Source organism: Sinocyclocheilus anshuiensis, unplaced genomic scaffold, assembly GCF_001515605.1.
Source record: "Sinocyclocheilus anshuiensis isolate Anshui unplaced genomic scaffold, SAMN03320099.WGS_v1.1 scaffold267, whole genome shotgun sequence".
Lineage (NCBI taxonomy): Eukaryota > Metazoa > Chordata > Actinopteri > Cypriniformes > Cyprinidae > Sinocyclocheilus > Sinocyclocheilus anshuiensis.
This window is the reverse complement of record NW_015552637.1, coordinates 2,811,682-2,829,383: the sequence shown is the minus strand read 5'-3', so window position 1 is coordinate 2,829,383 and position 17,702 is coordinate 2,811,682. Positions and strand designations below refer to the sequence as shown.

The window sequence follows — 17,702 nt, the reverse complement described above, 5'->3', positions numbered from 1 at the left end:
AAAATTTATTTCAAATTTAATTCAAGCACTTTCAAGGACCTATGTTTGTTTTCAAGTACTTTCCAGGCCTTGAATCCACATGTCTGAAATTCAAGTACTTTCAAGAAGCGTGGGAACCCTGTATATTGTGCTTAAGAGAACACCTTACTAGTGGTAAAATCGATTTATGTATCCAATTTATACAAATGACTTTTGAAATATGCTTAGACATGGCAGATCTTTAAGCTTTAAGCTGGAGGCCTTGGATGTCTGCTTCTTTTGGACTTGTGTCATAAGCTGTTTTTTTAATGCGTGTTGGTAAAGGATCTCCAAACAGTGGAACTGGTTCTGCAAGTCATCCTCTTGTGAAGCAAATGTGAAAGTTTGGCATACCTGATGTTTTGGCTGTGGGTCGCACCAGCAGGTAACTCAGAGGAGAGGTGGAGTTACAGTCCTCACCTGCCCAGCCCAGGTCACACACACACCTGAGCTCATTACTGCACACCTACAGCACAAACACACACATAGATAAACCATTTATATACCCGAGTCAAAACACAGCAGCAATTAACTAAATCTTTCACTACAATAAAAGAAGATGCAGGGACTTGAATTGTTTATTTACATATCAGGGGTATTAAACAAATATTTGATATTAACCAAATATAAATATAGCACTTGGAAGAGTATGGCCCAAAGTATGATTTATGTTATTTAAAAGTTAGTTTATTTATTACATTTTGACAATTTATTATTGTCTTTTTATTATTATTTATACATTCATAAACCATATTGAAAATTAAAATTAGTGCTGTCAATCCATTAAAAATTCATGATTAACCACATCTAACAAAACATGTAAATAATAAATATATTTTCACAATAAATCTTATTTTCCAAATTAATGTAGAAATAATATAAAGATGGTATATTTTAAATATTTGTTTAATGGCATCTTTATACTATACTCTGTACTTTTTATTAAGTATTATGAATGAAGGCCAGTATCAACAATACCAATACTGATACTGATGCCTCTGGATTTAAAAATATATATAAATACAGCTACTTGTAAAATTTGTGCTATTAGCCCTAAACTATTACAGATCATAAAAAATTCTTGTAACTTTCAATTTAAGTGAACTTAAAACAATCTTCACATAAACCCATTACCCTACAATGTCACATTTAGCTGTGCCTTTTATATAGTATGTTGTATACAGTGTGTACAGTAACGTGATGTTTCTTTTTCTATCAATATGAAGTTTCTCTGTTTGACTGAGAGCTGTCAGGTCATTTTCCCCCCACTTAGTTTTATTTGGCACATTCATTTTTACAATACATAAGAAAATACTATTTCACATCATAAAGCAGTTACAATTTTCTTCTAAATTTACTCATGGCATTTGGCACATGTGCGTATGCACATTTTTTTAGCTGAAAGTGGATCAGTGGGTGACACAACTGTCACAATTCACACCACACACAATCTCTCACCCCATGTCCGGAGCAGATCACCCTTTCGTTGGTGCCGGGGCACGTGCTGAAGTTGAATTCCTGCACTGGGAGGCATTTGTGATTAAAGCAGATGCGATCCGTCCCACACGCCGTTCCATCCTCTACGTATCCCAAATCAGTGTCGACGTCAATCAGCACATGCCCTCCACTAAAACATTCAAACTCACTTTAGGAAAATCAGTCACATAGAAAGCTAAAGTGAGTGTGTGTTTGTGTGTGTACCTGCAGTCCAGTGAGGCGCTGTGTTGGGCCACAGAGAAAGATGTCAATCCTCCCTGTAACTCTCCTAGTCTGGGTGCAGGAGAAATGTTGGAGCACAGCAGGTATCCACAGTGTACATCCCTAAATACACACACATGCACACGTTTTAATCTAGATAGAGCACATCAAACTAAGGTAATTCCATAATAAACTAGAAAAAAATTGGAAAAGCATAATTTGCAAGCCTGGAAAAGTTCATATTCATTCATAGGAATTTCTATTATGTATTAATACACATACACATACACTTTTTGTGGTATAGAAAGCCTGTTATTTAGTTTCCCATCAGTGTGGTATGACTGTCAAACTCACTGTTTTTTGCACTGAATCCAGGTGTCTCTATCTCGTCCACAGTTGCCCTTCTCTGTACCCTCAATGTTGAGTTTCTCATAGCAAAACTTATCAGCCGATGTTGCTTCTTTAGAAACAGAAACATCACACTAATCATAATTACCTCAGAACCACTAACTAAAATCAATGTTTAAGTACTAAAATTAATAAAATAAATTAAAGCCAAATAGAATAGATATTTGATATATAAAAACTCACTTGGTCTTTCTCACATGTGTACCCATCCATCTTGTGCAGGTTTGGAGGACACTGTGAAGAATATATTTAGTTTTACACTTTAAAGCATGTTTAGAATGGCATACTATCTACTGTTTTTAAAATATGTAGTACATAGTATATATACCAGGTATAGCAGGATATGTGAATTTTATGTATGCATGGAATACCGGTATGACCTACTAGATTTGCAGAAATGTGCAATATACAGCAGAGCACACTAAATGAAACAGTGTATCCCATAATGCAAAGTGTTTGACATGAACCAGAAGCAATATCTTGATTACCAAATGACTGCCATGCCATTAAACAGATTAAAAAGATTAAGGTGCAAAAAATTATGATGAAAAATTAATTGTTCAGTTTTTTTTTTTTTCAGCAGTTTGGACTTCTGATGGCACCCATTCACTGCTGAGGATCCATTGGTGAGAAAGTAATGTGATGCTAAATTTCTCCAGATCTGTTCAGATGAAGGTCCACAGTTGCCCTTCTCTGTACCCTCAATGTTGAGTTTCTCATAGCAAAACTTATCAGCCGATGTTGCTTCTTTAGAAACAGAAACATCACACTAATCATAATTACCTCAGAACCACTAACTAAAATCAATGTTTAAGTACTAAAATTAATAAAATAAATTAAAGCCAAATAGAATAGAAGAATGAACACATTAAAATATTATTAAAAACAACTAATAAAAACTAACAAATTCAACTAAAAATGACAAAAGCACATAACAAAATTGCTAAAATTATAAAATTAAAATGAAATATAAAATTTTAAAAATAAAAACTAAACAAAATAATAATAAACAATGTAATGGCTTATAAATAATATTAAAACAACAGTCACTCACTCTCTCCCCAGAGGTATTTGCACTGTCTGTCCTTGGTTTTGCACCTGCCATTGAAACATCTTCCCTAAAATGTGTTGAATGAGTTGAAATGAAGACAAATAGGTTACAGTGACATATCGAAATAATATAAAATAATAAATAGCGAGGAGAGACTGAAGACAGAAGCCGAGGCAGCAGCCGCTGAGGCAGCAGCAGCAGTAAAGAAGAAATGAAGAGCTCCTGTGTGCTAGAGTTATTTATCAATACGAAACCCCCGCTCACATGGATGTGTTTTTCTAATATAATGCTGCTCATTTGCATCCAAATGTATTGAAGTGTATTTTTTTCCTCAGTATCTCTCATTGTTGATTCTATCCTGCCTCCTGACTTCTCTCTACCTCCCCCACTTTCTCTTTTCTTTTCTCTGCCTCCTACAACCTTCTTTAGGCCTCTGAGCCACTTTGACCTACTCTTTCTCTCACATCCATTGGCTTACCCGTCTCTCCTAACTATCTCTGGGTAATAATACAGGGTTTTTTATAGCTGCTGTGTCTTCTGACATCTTTGCTGAAGTAGATTGCCCTTTGGCAACACTGTGACAAAGGTTGATATGCATTGACAAATAAGGATAATTTTAACACTATATATATTCAGTATATAGCTTTTGGGTTCTATATATAGAGCTTTGGGTTCTTTCCAGATTTATTTTTATAATAAGCAAGATCTGTGGTAAATATAAATTGACAATACTTGGCTGTTTTGCTCTACAAAGTAAATTACACACACCCATACTGAAAACATGAATTTTTTAAGCAGTTATGTTTCTTTTTAAAAACATGTTTTTAGTAACTACATAAGACCGATTGGGGTGTGAGTGTGTGCAGTTTACCACACGCCTTATTTTATTCATGGATTGAAAAACTCCTTTATAAAAACCCATAGGAAAAATCTCATGGGAACCCAAGACGAATTAGTCTTCTGGATTTTGACATCATGGCTGCAGCACTCTATTCGCATACATTAACAGCTTTAGCCTATAGTACAACCTTTACCTGCATATATACACTCTACTCACATAAAGTGATATGTTATGTAGCATATATTAACCGCTTGATTCCTTATATTGTTGCAAAATGTAAACTATATTATTGCCCAGCTGTTATCTGCTAAATGCAACCAAAAGGTATAAAGATATTAAAGGAATGGCACAAAAAATGAAAATCTGCTGAAAATGTACTCACTCTCAGGTCATCCAGGATGTAGTAGTTTGTTTCTTCATCAGAACAGATTTGGAGAAATTTAGAATTGCATCACTTGCTCACCAATGGATCCTCTGCAGTGAATGGGTGCCGTCAGAAGGAGAATCCAAACAGCTGATAAAAGCATCACAATAATCTACAAGTAATCCATATCTTGTTAAGCGGAAAGCTGCTTGTTTGTAAGAAACAAATCCATCATTAAGGCGTGTTAACCATTGCATCTGGTCAACATAGGAGTTCATAATCCATAATAATGCTTCCATCAGTGAAAAAGTTTGTCCTCTGTTGTCATCTCACATCAAAATCCACCAACGTATTTGTACAAACTTTTTTGGACTGTTTTCACTTGTAAACGGTGCTTGAGCTTCCATATTTCTCTCCTGATTCAGATGAGACAACCTATTCCCTAAAGAAATAAATATTATGGCTAGAGGATTTGTATTTTAGTCAGAAGCAACAGTTAAAAATGTCTTGATGGATTTGTTTCTTACAAACAGCTTTTTGCTGCACGAGACATATATTGATGGACTGGAGTCATGTGGATTATTGTGATTTTGATCAGCTGTTTAGACTCATTCTGACGGCACCCATTCAACTGCAGAGGAACCATTTGTGAAGTGATGCTAAATTTCTCCAGATCTGTTCAGATGAAGAAACAAACTCATCTCCATTTTGGATGGTCTGAGATTTAGTACATTTTAAGCAAATTTTATTTTTTAAACTATTCCTTTGATATATTAATTCTACTGCTGTAGGATGTGTTGTGAGATGTACGTAACAGTGCCCTCACCTGGCTGGAGTTCCCAGTGCACATTTCCGGTATGTCACAATCACTGACAGCCTCACGACAAAGTACACCCATAAACTCCAGCTACAGAGACAGCACAATAATCATTAAAAATCACACACACACAAACAGAAGGCTACAGAGTTTTCTTGTACAACTCAGCGCCTACCTGGCAGTTCTTACAACAGAGACCATCACTGCATTTGGCTCCCTGAGTCAACATACATTTCTTGCAGCAGTCCTCTCCTTCTCTAGCACACTCCTGCAGAAAGACAAGAAAAAAAAAACAGATTACATAAGCAGTGTCAGATTAATGTGATCATGATGTTGATGTAAGATCACTCACGGCTGGGCTTCCACAGTCACACTCCTCTCCTGCCTCCACAAAACCATTTCCGCACTCTGGAGGATCCAAGAGCTACAAAACAGAAATGTTATTTCGCACATTTGTATTTGTTCATTTATTGCACTATTATTATTATTATACACAGATATTGTTTTCATATGCAATTAAAAAGCAAACAGTTTGGCACTATGTTTTTGTCATGATAATACAGCACAAATTTAATTTAAAAAGAGACAATGAGAGTGAATGAAAGGGCATCTTATGCTTATATCTTATATCAAAAAATACAGTAAAATAGTAATATTCTGAAATAGTATTACAATTTAAAGTAACTGTTTTCTCTTTAAATTTATCCTTTGTAATTTATTCCTGATGCAAAGATGAATTTTCAGCATCATTACTCCAGTCTTCAGTGTCACATGATCCTTCGGAAATCATTCTAATATGCTTATTTGTGCTCAAGAAACTTCTGATTATAATCAGTGTTGAAAACAGTTGTGCTGCTTAATATTTTTGTAACTTTTTCTTTGAATATAAAGTTAAAAACAGCATTTATTTAAAATAGAAATCTTTTGCATTTGAAATACAATTTCAATTATAAAAATGTTTTACTGTCACTTTTGATCAATTTAATGCATTCTTTCTGAATTAAAAATATACATTTCTTTGAAAAAAAAATCTTCCTGACCCTAAACTAATGATAAGCATTTCAATTTTGTGAAATCCTTGGCACATTTTCTGGAGTTCTGTGGGTGCAGATTCTGTGTGGGTTTGGTGACGTACTAAGCAAAGTGATTGCTATGAACACACAGACAGAACTGAAGTGGGTTTACCTTCGAAGGTTTGTTGAAGAGACACGCACCACCTCCACTGTTCAGGAAATCATGATACTCTTCCACATTACAGTCAGAAAATCTCTTGGGTAAGTAGAAGCTGTTAGAGAGAACCACAAGGCACTAGAGTCACACTGCCTAATTTTATTTACACCCCCTTTGATTCACACAACCACTGAGACAGGCTATAAAAAAAGTGTTTGTAATGCTAATCAAAGTCGCATAGAGCTTAAACTGAAAAGTAACAATTCTTACCTGTCACCACGTTTACATGCACATTGTTTTCTGATTAAGGCATTCTAGCCCTTATTTTGAAAACAATTCCAGAATGCTGCACATGTAATCATATTATAAATAAACTAAGATATGCAGATTCTTTCCCACTACTCCTATGTGGAAATACTGGAGGCACTTACCAACAGAGAATTTCTTTTCTTTGGCCATAAGTGTATGTAAATGAACAGGATATTCCAATTACAAATAAAAAGCATTTATCATTATTACGGGGAAATGCCAGCTGCCTTATTCAGATTGGTTTGTGACAATCAAGTTAAATCACATTTACATGACACATACTCTAAATAATCAGAATATGACCAAATTCCAAAACAAAATGTTCATGTAAATATGGTCACTGTTGAAAAGTTCTCATGGGGGCAAATTATTGCTAATAAATATGGGCTTGGGATAGAGAACAAGATTAATGTGAACTGGTCACGCTGAATGTAAACATCAGTCTGGTTAGATGGGGAAATGTTTAAGTGGCTACTGACTCGGTTTCATTCAGACCAGCAGAGGGCAAGACTCAGACACAAAGAACAATAAAACACAGCTTACGAACAAACACAAGGGCCAGAGCAACCAGATTTGTTAAAAATAGGTTGTAAGAATCAGTCATTTCCTTGTGTTTACAGGCAGATATTGACCTTTTCAACAAGGTGGACGTGTAGTGTATTGCATTATACTATATAAGTAACAGTTGCTAAATTAATTCACATCTACAATTACATTTATTCATTTAGCAGACGCTTTTATCCAAAGCGAATTACAAATGAAAAGCACAACAAGCAATTCATCATAGAGGCAAATAAACCCAAGAAGTGCTCCTAATACAAAGTTTCCGAAATTGAAGACATCTACACCCTAAAACAGGGATTCCCAAACCTTTTTGTCAGATGAACCCCTTTTGATCCAAAACATTCACTTGAAATACCGCCTGAGATTCTAATTTATTATCAATAATTTAACAACACATATGCATGTTCATGGTTCTCTGATGTTGGTTAAAGGTCACAGGATATGCAGGTAAACAAATGCCTTATTCTGCATGACCATATTTTAGTCATGCACTAAAATACGGTCATGCAAATATTATTTATTTATTTTACATCTTTTCTTATGAACACCCTAACCCTATAAACCTAGTTTGGGAAACCCTGGTCTGAAATACCCAACCACTCTTAAGTGAATCCTCTCTGATCCTGATGACACTTTCAAAGCTTTTATTTCCTCCTTCTTTTATCTATCCATTCACTACACCCTCCCTTAGATGCAAATCACAGTTTATCCACTTGAAAACACAGTGATGTGGCAGTACGCTCAAATCGTACAAGAACAATGAACGCTGCTCAGCCTGTATCGGCTGGGTCGCTGCCCTCAATATCCTGCAGAGGTCATTCCGAAGCAGTAAGCACTATTCCAATCTGTGACAATCTGCAACAATGCAGTTTCAAGAAGCCTTAACCGGAGGCTGAGAATCAATAAGTGCATTTCTCACATTATGCCGTGTGTGAGTGATTACTCTTCATTTACCAGACGCTGAGTGTGTTCCTGGATTATCAGGGCACCTTGTCTTACCTGCTTGAGCATGGGTAATTAATTTTAAAGTGTTGCAGACATTTTCACAGGATTGTTAACAGCAGGGAGACACACTTAAAGGGGGAAAACAGAGAACACAAAACATCCTGCCACATTAACACTGGAGTTAGTGGATCAGATCGGACATGCAGGCTGCACGAAAAAGAAACTTCTCAAAACATCCATCAATGGAGAGACAGATCGACATGAGCGTGTCTGTCTGAAAGGCCATTGATACTAATGTTAATAACATGAGCCGTGAGAGTGTGCTGTGTGCATTTCAGGAAATGAAGGTTATCTATATATATCAAAAACAACCCAACTACATCATATGTGCATGTTGAAATCAGAGGACTTTCTCATACTCAGAAGTTTGGACTTTTTGTCCCAATAGTCCCATATTCTCCTGATAGTGAGAAAGTGCTTAGCTTGGTGTGGTGATTACAACACTTTTTCTCTAAGGTTTTGATCTTCTACACATGATATTTCAGTTTAGAGGTCCAAAGGAGGAGTTACTGACTGCGTTCAGAAACATGATTTGTGAAGAGAAGAAGTCTTATTTGAGAAGCTAAGCAAACAGCAAGACGGAGGGTGAACACACACTGAGAGTGCTGGTGTGAATTTCAGCTAACGTCCTGTCAGTAAGCCATTAAACATCAGATGAGATGTCAGTCACTTTTGTCACTGAAATTCTGATTATCTGATTGTATTATAAAAGCAGACTTTTGTGTTTAGAGGTAGGCTGTGTGTGTGTCACACAGGCTTTATGACATTTGGCATTAGCATGAAATCATGATCGTTCTGTTCTTTTGAGTGTGAATGACCGCAGACACTTTTAAACACTTTAAAGGGGTCATATCACGGAAAATCGAATTTTCCTTTTATAAAAAGTTACATACTGCAAGTTTTGGAACTCAAAGCTTCCTCCACATTCCAAAAAGAATGTTCTTTAAAAGAAACTAAAAACAGCTAGTTATGCAATCTTCATAGTTATGACCACACAAGGACGCCAACTTGATTTCGGTGTGGATTGTTTTTTGCAGAAAGGCTTTTTATTTAATTATGGGCCAGTTCAGACAATATTGGACCTGACAGCAAACCCAAAAAAGCCTGTTTAATTCCAAGAGGTGAAAAATACTGAAATCTTAGCTAATATGATCAGGCTGAAATGCATATGACCCCTTTAAACTGAGAGGAACCCAATAATCCTCTCTTAACTAAACGTGTCCCACAATGAGCTATCAGCCGAATTAAAAACCAGTAAAAAAGAGAGCACACAGGAAACTGCAGAATGTTCCAACACAATGCAGCTTCTGCTATATCGCTCTCTTGACTGAATGCTATTAGATGGAGTGAGGGGCTGAAGTGACTCAGCAGCTGACTGGTCGACAGGACACGAGCGAGTAGCATGACACAGCCAAGCGCCTGCTCACCTGCTGTCCCATTCGGGATCGAGGGGAAACGCAAAAGGTATTAAAACACACGGATAAAGACAAACCAACACACACAGACGCACACTGTGACATGAGCAAACACCTATCGCATCACACGTATCTGATCACTTCACATCACAGCATTTCTCGAACGACCACTGTGAACATTTCTGAATGTTTTAAGCATATATACTAATTATGAGTTGTGGTTTGCTATTCTTATAAGACAATTTTTCACTTTGACACTGACAAACACTGTTTATGAATATTAGACTGCTAAAAAAAAAGAGCCAGTGCAAATTTGAAACATGAACAGTGAAATGTCAAAATCCACATGTGAAATGTCAACAGTGGAGAGCCAAACAGAGAAAATTGGACTAAAATGATCAATAACACTTTCTCATGACATTTTGAGGATATCATGCTCTAATTTTACACAGGAGTTCATATGTCAATCTTACAAAAATGTTCTATTTCACCCCAATATCAAAATAAAAATACAAATGTTTGGCATAAAGAAAACAGAATTTTTTATGATTATAAAGTTTTATTTGTGCAGTGAATTTTTTTATGATAATTATGAACATTTACATTAATCTGAATGTAACCTGGAGTTTTTGTGTAATGTTCAATTGTGATTCTTATTACTGTAATACAATAAAAATGTATTTAAGGCAGCACAAATTATGTATGACAAAGTAAATAAATAATAATTATATAAAAATAATTTCATAAATATTTAATATTTTAATAAATGTTTATTTTAATAATTATATAATTATATCATAATTATTAAATAAGAACGAGGTTATTTTTGGCACATTACAGTAATAAGAATTGATTTTAGGGTGAAATGTGCATATTTTGTGCAAGGTTTTGTGAGATTCACCCTCACAGATTGTAATGCTAATTTGCCCACCCATCAACAGTCTGTGAGGTTCCCGTGAAAATGAAAACAGGACACAGAAATGAGTAAGCACTGAGACTTTTTTGGCTGAGAAGCCAAATTATTTACTGCCACCTAGTGGAATTCATGAAAATTAGTGTCTCAAAGCTTCTCACTGGCTGCGTTAACAACATCTGACGTGACAGAAACTGTTATGGATCAGTGAGTGGCACAAATTTCAAACACTGTTACTTTGACTGCATTTAATTTAAAGTTATTTAAGCAACAAAACACAGGAACATAGACTCAGCACAAAGCATGACAGGCTGTTTTAGTAAGACTAATATGCATTTCCAAAAGGGTCTCAAAACTTAAGTGAGTTATGTGTGTGTGTTAGGAAATCTGGGAAATCTGCTTTATTAGAAACTTACCCAACATCATCCATTATGCAGCCAGACCATTTATCTTCACACTTGCACTCCCCTGTGAGGGAAAGACGGATTACAGTGGCATACTATGAGAGTCTGTATGTGTGAGTACTGCTGTGTTTACTGCCAAAGCACGCACATGAAAAATATAAAAGTGAGAATAGGAAACGAGAACACTCACCGTTTAAAATGCGTTTCTTATCAGAAAAGATGCCGATATTTTGTCCCAGTGACTGGGCGAGAGTTATGGCCATTTCTTCAGTCTTTCCATACTAACAAATTTGAGAAAAACAAACAAATAATAGCCTTTGAGACTTGACATACAAATTCATATTCATTAGTTAAAAGAGTTGCATAACCATAACCACTAACCTCATTGACTCCGCCTCCTTTAGTGAGTGAGCAGACTCCGCCTATGTATGAGGCTCCTCCCCAGTTACTATGAAAACGGTTGCCCCTGGATGCAGAGAGAAAACTTATTAGAAATGCTGTTTCACTTGATCAAAAAACTAATGTTTTCTGTATGTGTGTTTTCTTGATAACTCACGAGAAAAGGTGAACGGAGTCACACTTTTCTTTAATAAAGTCTCTTCGGTACTTCATAAACTCTCGTAATGTCACCATAGGATCGTCGTTGATGTTAAACCTGTTGTCCGCAGCCCACGTTTCCATCGCAACCAAAACAATTCTAGTGTTGATTTGCTCTTTGAAGTACTGCAGATACAAACAAAAATTATTTTATTAACAACAGGTAAATAAAGAATTGCATCTCTTGCATGTAAATCTGAATCCACAAGACACACGTGACGACTGCAGAATGATGGATCTTTTTTGTTTTTCATTCTAGAGCTCAGTTTGACATATTGAACAACAGGCTAAAGCAGAGAAATGCCAACTGTCTCTCACAGAGAGAGAAATGGAGGGATGTTTATGTGACTGTCAAGGGCACAGAGTCTGACAAACAAGCAAATAAAGCAGCTCATGATGTGACTGTCAGACTGTACAAGGCCTATTTGTCTTACATGAGGATCAGCCTTCTGTTTAATGGCTATACAAATTATGTATTATTAAAATTATTCAAAGAAGACTATGAAATGTACATTACTAGCAACTTACCAGATCAGCCATATTCACAACAGATTTAGCGTAGTTATTTGTCTGTCCAACGGAAAGGCGATGTTTCTTGTACTGAGAAAAATTAATGCGAATACATAATAAAATGAATGCATTACAGGCATAAGAAAAAAACCCAATAATAAATTGGTTAATAATATGTTAGTTAATTATGTGAATAATGGACTGTTACTCATCTTACCATCAAATGATCATTTATGACCATCAGCTCTATAAATTTGGTCTCATCTGCAACACTCCGTGGATTTCGTGCTATCTGTGTGTGGAATTTGACAGTGCATAATATTATATCATCACCCTGCCGCATGAAAAACATGCTTACTGCAGAGAAACAGCTGATCTATACATTAGTGCTATAAAGAGTTCACAGCCCTGCTGTAAATATTTCATGAGTGTAGGAGAGATGGGGAGGAAAAGAAAGACAGAAAGAGAGCAGCAATGAAATCACATCAGACAGTCAAAGCTTAACAGATACACACACCCACAAACACAAACCATGAGCCATGAGTGTTGTGAGACAGTATACACACCTGTCTCTTTTTCCTTCTGTGGGCGGCACTGGACAGTGGAGTGTTCTGGAACGGTGACTCTGCCAGGTGAACTTAAACAAATATTAACTATCAGTATGGACAGTTGAGCATGAAGTGCATGCACACAGATCTAACTCATTCAGCTTTATTAATTATCCCCCATGGGCTCTAATTTATAGTGTACTCATGCTATATACATAATACTTTAAATCTGAACATGAGAATGGTTCATACCTGCAGAAATGAAGTCCTCTGGGGGGTCCAAACCAGGAGACTGATAAATCATGTGCACGTGAACCTCCTCCTACAGGGAAAGAATGCGAGGAAATGATATGATTCATAAGTGTCAAACACTCCTACATAACACTTAGTGAGTTCGATGCGACACATTGTTCAGTTTGTATAAGAAAGAGACATCTCTGTCAGGAGTTTCTAAATGGTCTTAGTTTAACAGTAAGTTTCAAAGGACCCTTTTGGTGATATCGGTCATTTTTTCACAGAATCGGTGATCTATAATAAAGCCAGTCACATTTTTATTGAGCCAATTTGTTGTCTAAAAGTTCTAAATGTATTAATTACAATATTTGTAGGCCTGAACAACTGTTTCATATTTTTTACAGTTTGTTACAGTATTGTTGTTTGCATTAATTTTACCCAAAATATATTTTTTAAAATGTTTATACAGAATTTGACTTAAAAAAAAAATATGACTACCCTATTCACAAGTGTGATATCTAGCTTATTGTGAAGAAATAGTTGACAATTTAGAAAAAGATAAGATGGATAAGTGGAAACTGAACGTTTTGAAATATGCAACCACGTGATTTGCTTGAGACGAAGCTCCACACAGACTGTGTCGTTGAAAAGGCCACGGTATGATTCGCACGCTGTTAATTGGAATAATTATCCTGGCTTTGTGTTTATTTACGTTATACTAAGTGAGCGCGCATGTGACGTCACGCCGCACCCTCAGTGAGGTTGCGCGCGCTCCTGAAGAGTCGCAAACACAAAACTACACGACGAAACCGGACAGAAAATCACCGAATCTGTGAGAAAATGACCGTTATATCACCAAAAGAGTGACAGTCCTTTGAAGCTTACTGTTAATCAGGTATGTGCGCGATATATTGGTCCTGACAGCGTCACTCGGATGAAACCAAAGCGCAACAGGTTGTATCATAATGTTAGCCGTTAGCTGAGATTAGCTTGTTGGCGCTCGAATATACTCTTGAATAAAACATTACTAAACCACATCTGGAATTAAAACAAACCGTAAATCAAAACACCAATTACAAGCTCGTGAAAACACAACAAATGTAACTTTATGTCGCTTCTGATAGAGACGGCAAGAAACTCCTGACAGAGATGCGATTGTCTGACATCTATTGTTGTAATGAGAGACGTTACGCAGAGACGTACATTTATTACCCTCCATATAAACAGTGCACATGCCTATTGTACATATACACAGAGACATTTATTGTAGTCTACATACACTTACAATTAGATACATTAATGCTTAATACACACACTTATACTTAACACGACACATATTTAAGCAATGCATCAGCACTTAACGGGGTTTTGACTCATCTTTACTGTATGTCTGTGAAGGAGTGGACATTACAGTAAGACTTAAGTACACTTTCTATGTTTCCATACATACATACAGCAAACTAAATCAAATGACTCAAAATATGTCACTTTTTCTCTCTTCATTTGTGACTCTGGACCACAAAACATCTCTAGCACTCTCTATTCTAATTCTATTCTTAAAAAAAAACTTTTATTCTTGCACTCTATTCATTTAATAACTGCTTGTTTTTCTTTAAAAAAAAAAACTTACACTAGCTTCTCTATTCTTTTTGTATTCTATCAATTTGTTTTCTTTTATTTATTATACGATTAACAAAAAGCAAAAAAAAAAAAATCCTCCAACACTAGCTTGCTCTATTCGTTTTCTATTCTATCTGTTTTTTTAATTTATTATACAATATTAATATTTATCCATCTTTATCTCTTAACTCTAGCACTCTCTATTCTAATTCTATTCTTAAAAAAAAAAACTTTTATTCTTGCACTCCATTTAATAACTGCTTGTTTTTCTTTAAAAAAAAAACACACACTAGCTTCTCTATTCTTTTTGTATTCTATCTGTTTTCTTTTATTTATTATACGATTAACAACAAGCAAAAAAAAAAAAAAAATCCTCCAACACTAGCTTGCTCTATTCTTTTTCTATTCTCTGTTTTTTAAATTTATTATACGATTAAAAAAAAAAACCTTGCTACGTGTATTGAGTTAGGCTAACTGAGACTTGTCATAGCACTTGCATATTTCTCTTTTGTTGATTTTGATTGCTTCCATTGTCCTCATTTGTAAGTCACTTTGGATAAAAGCGTCTGCTAAATGACTAAATGTAAATGTAAAACCCAATAGCCAACAATACATTGTATGGGTCTCTTATGTTTCTTTTATGCCAAAAATCATTAGGATATTAAGTAAAGATCATGTTTCATGAAGATTTTTTGTAAATTTCCTACCGTAAATATATTAAAACTTAATATTTGATTAGTGATATGCATTGCTCAGGACTTCATTTGGACAATTTTAAAGGCAATTTTCTCCATATTTAGATTTTTTTTGCACCCTCAGATTCCAGATATTCAAATACGTGCATCTCGGCCAAATATTGTCCTATCCTAACAAACCATACCTCAATGGAAAGCTTATTTATTCAATTTTCAGATGATGTATAAATCTAAATTTTGAAAAATTTACCCTTATGACTGGTTTTGTGGCCCAGGGTCACATTTTACTCCTTGTCTAAAAATGTAATTTTGTGTCCCTTTCCCCACAAGGTTCCAGTTTTTCTAGCCTCCAGCCATGTCTTGTCGTGACATTCACGCCACCAATGCTTTCGCCTTCATCATCGCGATGCTGTCGGTGGCCGGTCTGACCGTCGCCACGCTTATTCCCCAGTGGAGAACCACCCGCCTGCTCACCTTCAACCGCAATGCCAAAAACGTGACCGTGTACGACGGCCTGTGGACCAAGTGTGTGCTGCGTGATGGTTCTTCGGGTTGCTATTACTTTGATTCAGACTGGTACGCAAAAGTAGACCAGCTGGACCTCAGACTGCTGCAGTTCTGTTTACCTGCTGGTAGGTGCTCATGATGGGTTCCTTGACCTTATTTCTCAGTTTATAAGGCCCTATGAAAGCTGTATTCTTTTTCCCAAATGTCTTTTCCTCCCAAATTCCATGTTTTCCATTTTAATTGTGTTTTAATGGCTTAATTTTAAAGAGTCCATATGATGCTTTTTAATGTTTTTTTTTGTTTATTGTGTAATGTATCTGTTTATGTATAAAATCTGCAACGTTACAAAGCTCAAAGTCTTCCACAAAGGGCTTTATTCTAGCTAACAGAGAACACTGTTCCAGACCTGCCTAAAACGCATTGATTAAAGTCCAGATATTACTTCCGCAAACATCTACATCACAGTTTGAAACATTTGCATAATGCCTGCCCAAAGGCATATTGCAAAGAAAGAGGGTGAGGTGAATTGTAGTGTTGTCACTATGTCATGGAGATGTTGTGCGTTTCAATTATTCTCTAGACTTCATTTCGCTAGCAAATAACGAGCTGTAGACACTGATGACTTGCCTAGGTAAATGAAACGCTACATGACATTTTGTTTACAAGCTGTTTTAATGATGTCTTTCTGCGGTTGAAACATTAGTTGAGCGATTATGTGAGGGGTTGTTCATTCATGTATATTTCGCATTAAAACTAGTAATAAAGAGGAAGGCGTGATCACGCTCACTCGCGGTCCGCACTGCCGTTAGAACTGAGGCATTAAGGTCATTGCACACAGAGTCAGAAATTCTTATCCGAAATTTTCGCACGTTAAAAAATAAATACGACCTCACCTTGTGTCAATCACGTTTACACACTGCCTCCAAAACTTTCGTCCATCATATGTATTTTCACATCCGTAACAATAATTTTGTTAAGAAAGGATGACGAATACGAAAAAACGCATACAAAAATTTCGGACTCAGTGTGCAAAGACCTTAAGTATTGGCTATGGCGATATGTCTCACCACATCGGCATTTATTGTCTGAATTTCCTGAAAAAATGGAACGATTTGTTTGATTTTTGAAAATTTTCGGTACGAATACGTGTACCGTTACACCCCTTGTGCGTTTCAATTAGAGCCCGACTGATATATCGTTTTGCCGATATTATCGGCCGATATGAGCCAGTCGCCGATATATTGGTATTGGCGAATATGCTGCCGATATGAACATTTTTTTTACAGAACATATAGTGCAGATAAAATGCTTGAAATAGTGTAATTACTTAGTTTGTCCAGCAGAGCGCGCTCCATTGTTTGCTACTGGCGACCTGGATGAAACGCTTTAAAGCTTAAGTCTATGGAAAACCATTGAAACTTTGAACGGCCATATCTCCGTAACGGCACGGCGAATCCGCACCAAATTCGGGGGATCTCTTCAGCTCAAGGAACCCTCTCGAATGCGAATCGAGTGTATGTCTCGAGGCCCTCTTTCGAATGAGACCACCCCCGCGTGGATAGCCCCCGGGGTTCGGGAGTTACGGCTGGTTAAATTCGCGGTCCGGCGCCGACCGATCTAGCGATCCCAGCGGGCTACCGACGCGCGGAGGGTGGCGTTCGAGAGGGTGGAGTTTGGTGAATTGGTGGAGAATTTGGTGGAGATCCGCCGGCACGTTCGCGAGATAGTGACACCAGTCAACACATTCCCTTCAGTAAGGAGGTCTCTTGTTCAGGCAGCAGCATTCAAGCGTTCTTATTCGACCGCAAGTGCCCTGCGAAGTGGACTTCACATGAAATTCCGCCATGATTCCAGTTCCAAGGGAACGTACACGTTACATTCAAAGGGCATTAAAGTGCGCGAGACGTGAATTTATATTGTATTTATTTACAGAGGTAGGGGAAAGCGGGGCACAAAGTAACACTTTTTGACTTTCTCAGTTTGTGTAAATCCACATGGGGTTCAGAATATATAT

General features: G+C 36.6%; 1 protein-coding gene across 1 annotated transcript in view; it reads right to left on the bottom strand.

Annotated features, from left to right (window-relative positions):
* LOC107666740 (disintegrin and metalloproteinase domain-containing protein 22-like) overlaps positions 1-17,702 on the bottom strand; it is a 66,529-nt gene that overhangs the window by 13,147 nt on the left and 35,680 nt on the right. Inside the window, exons 7-23 of the mRNA XM_016458173.1 lie at positions 12,885-12,954; positions 12,651-12,721; positions 12,302-12,376; positions 12,103-12,174; positions 11,534-11,700; positions 11,359-11,443; positions 11,168-11,258; positions 10,990-11,041; positions 6,383-6,482; positions 5,550-5,621; positions 5,373-5,465; positions 5,207-5,287; positions 3,179-3,242; positions 2,071-2,176; positions 1,720-1,839; positions 1,477-1,645; positions 373-484 (exon numbers count right to left, since the gene is read on the bottom strand). Of these exons, the coding sequence (XP_016313659.1) occupies positions 373-484; positions 1,477-1,645; positions 1,720-1,839; positions 2,071-2,176; positions 3,179-3,242; positions 5,207-5,287; positions 5,373-5,465; positions 5,550-5,621; positions 6,383-6,482; positions 10,990-11,041; positions 11,168-11,258; positions 11,359-11,443; positions 11,534-11,700; positions 12,103-12,174; positions 12,302-12,376; positions 12,651-12,721; positions 12,885-12,954 (1,600 nt within the window). The remainder of the gene's footprint in view (positions 1-372; positions 485-1,476; positions 1,646-1,719; positions 1,840-2,070; positions 2,177-3,178; positions 3,243-5,206; positions 5,288-5,372; positions 5,466-5,549; positions 5,622-6,382; positions 6,483-10,989; positions 11,042-11,167; positions 11,259-11,358; positions 11,444-11,533; positions 11,701-12,102; positions 12,175-12,301; positions 12,377-12,650; positions 12,722-12,884; positions 12,955-17,702) is intronic.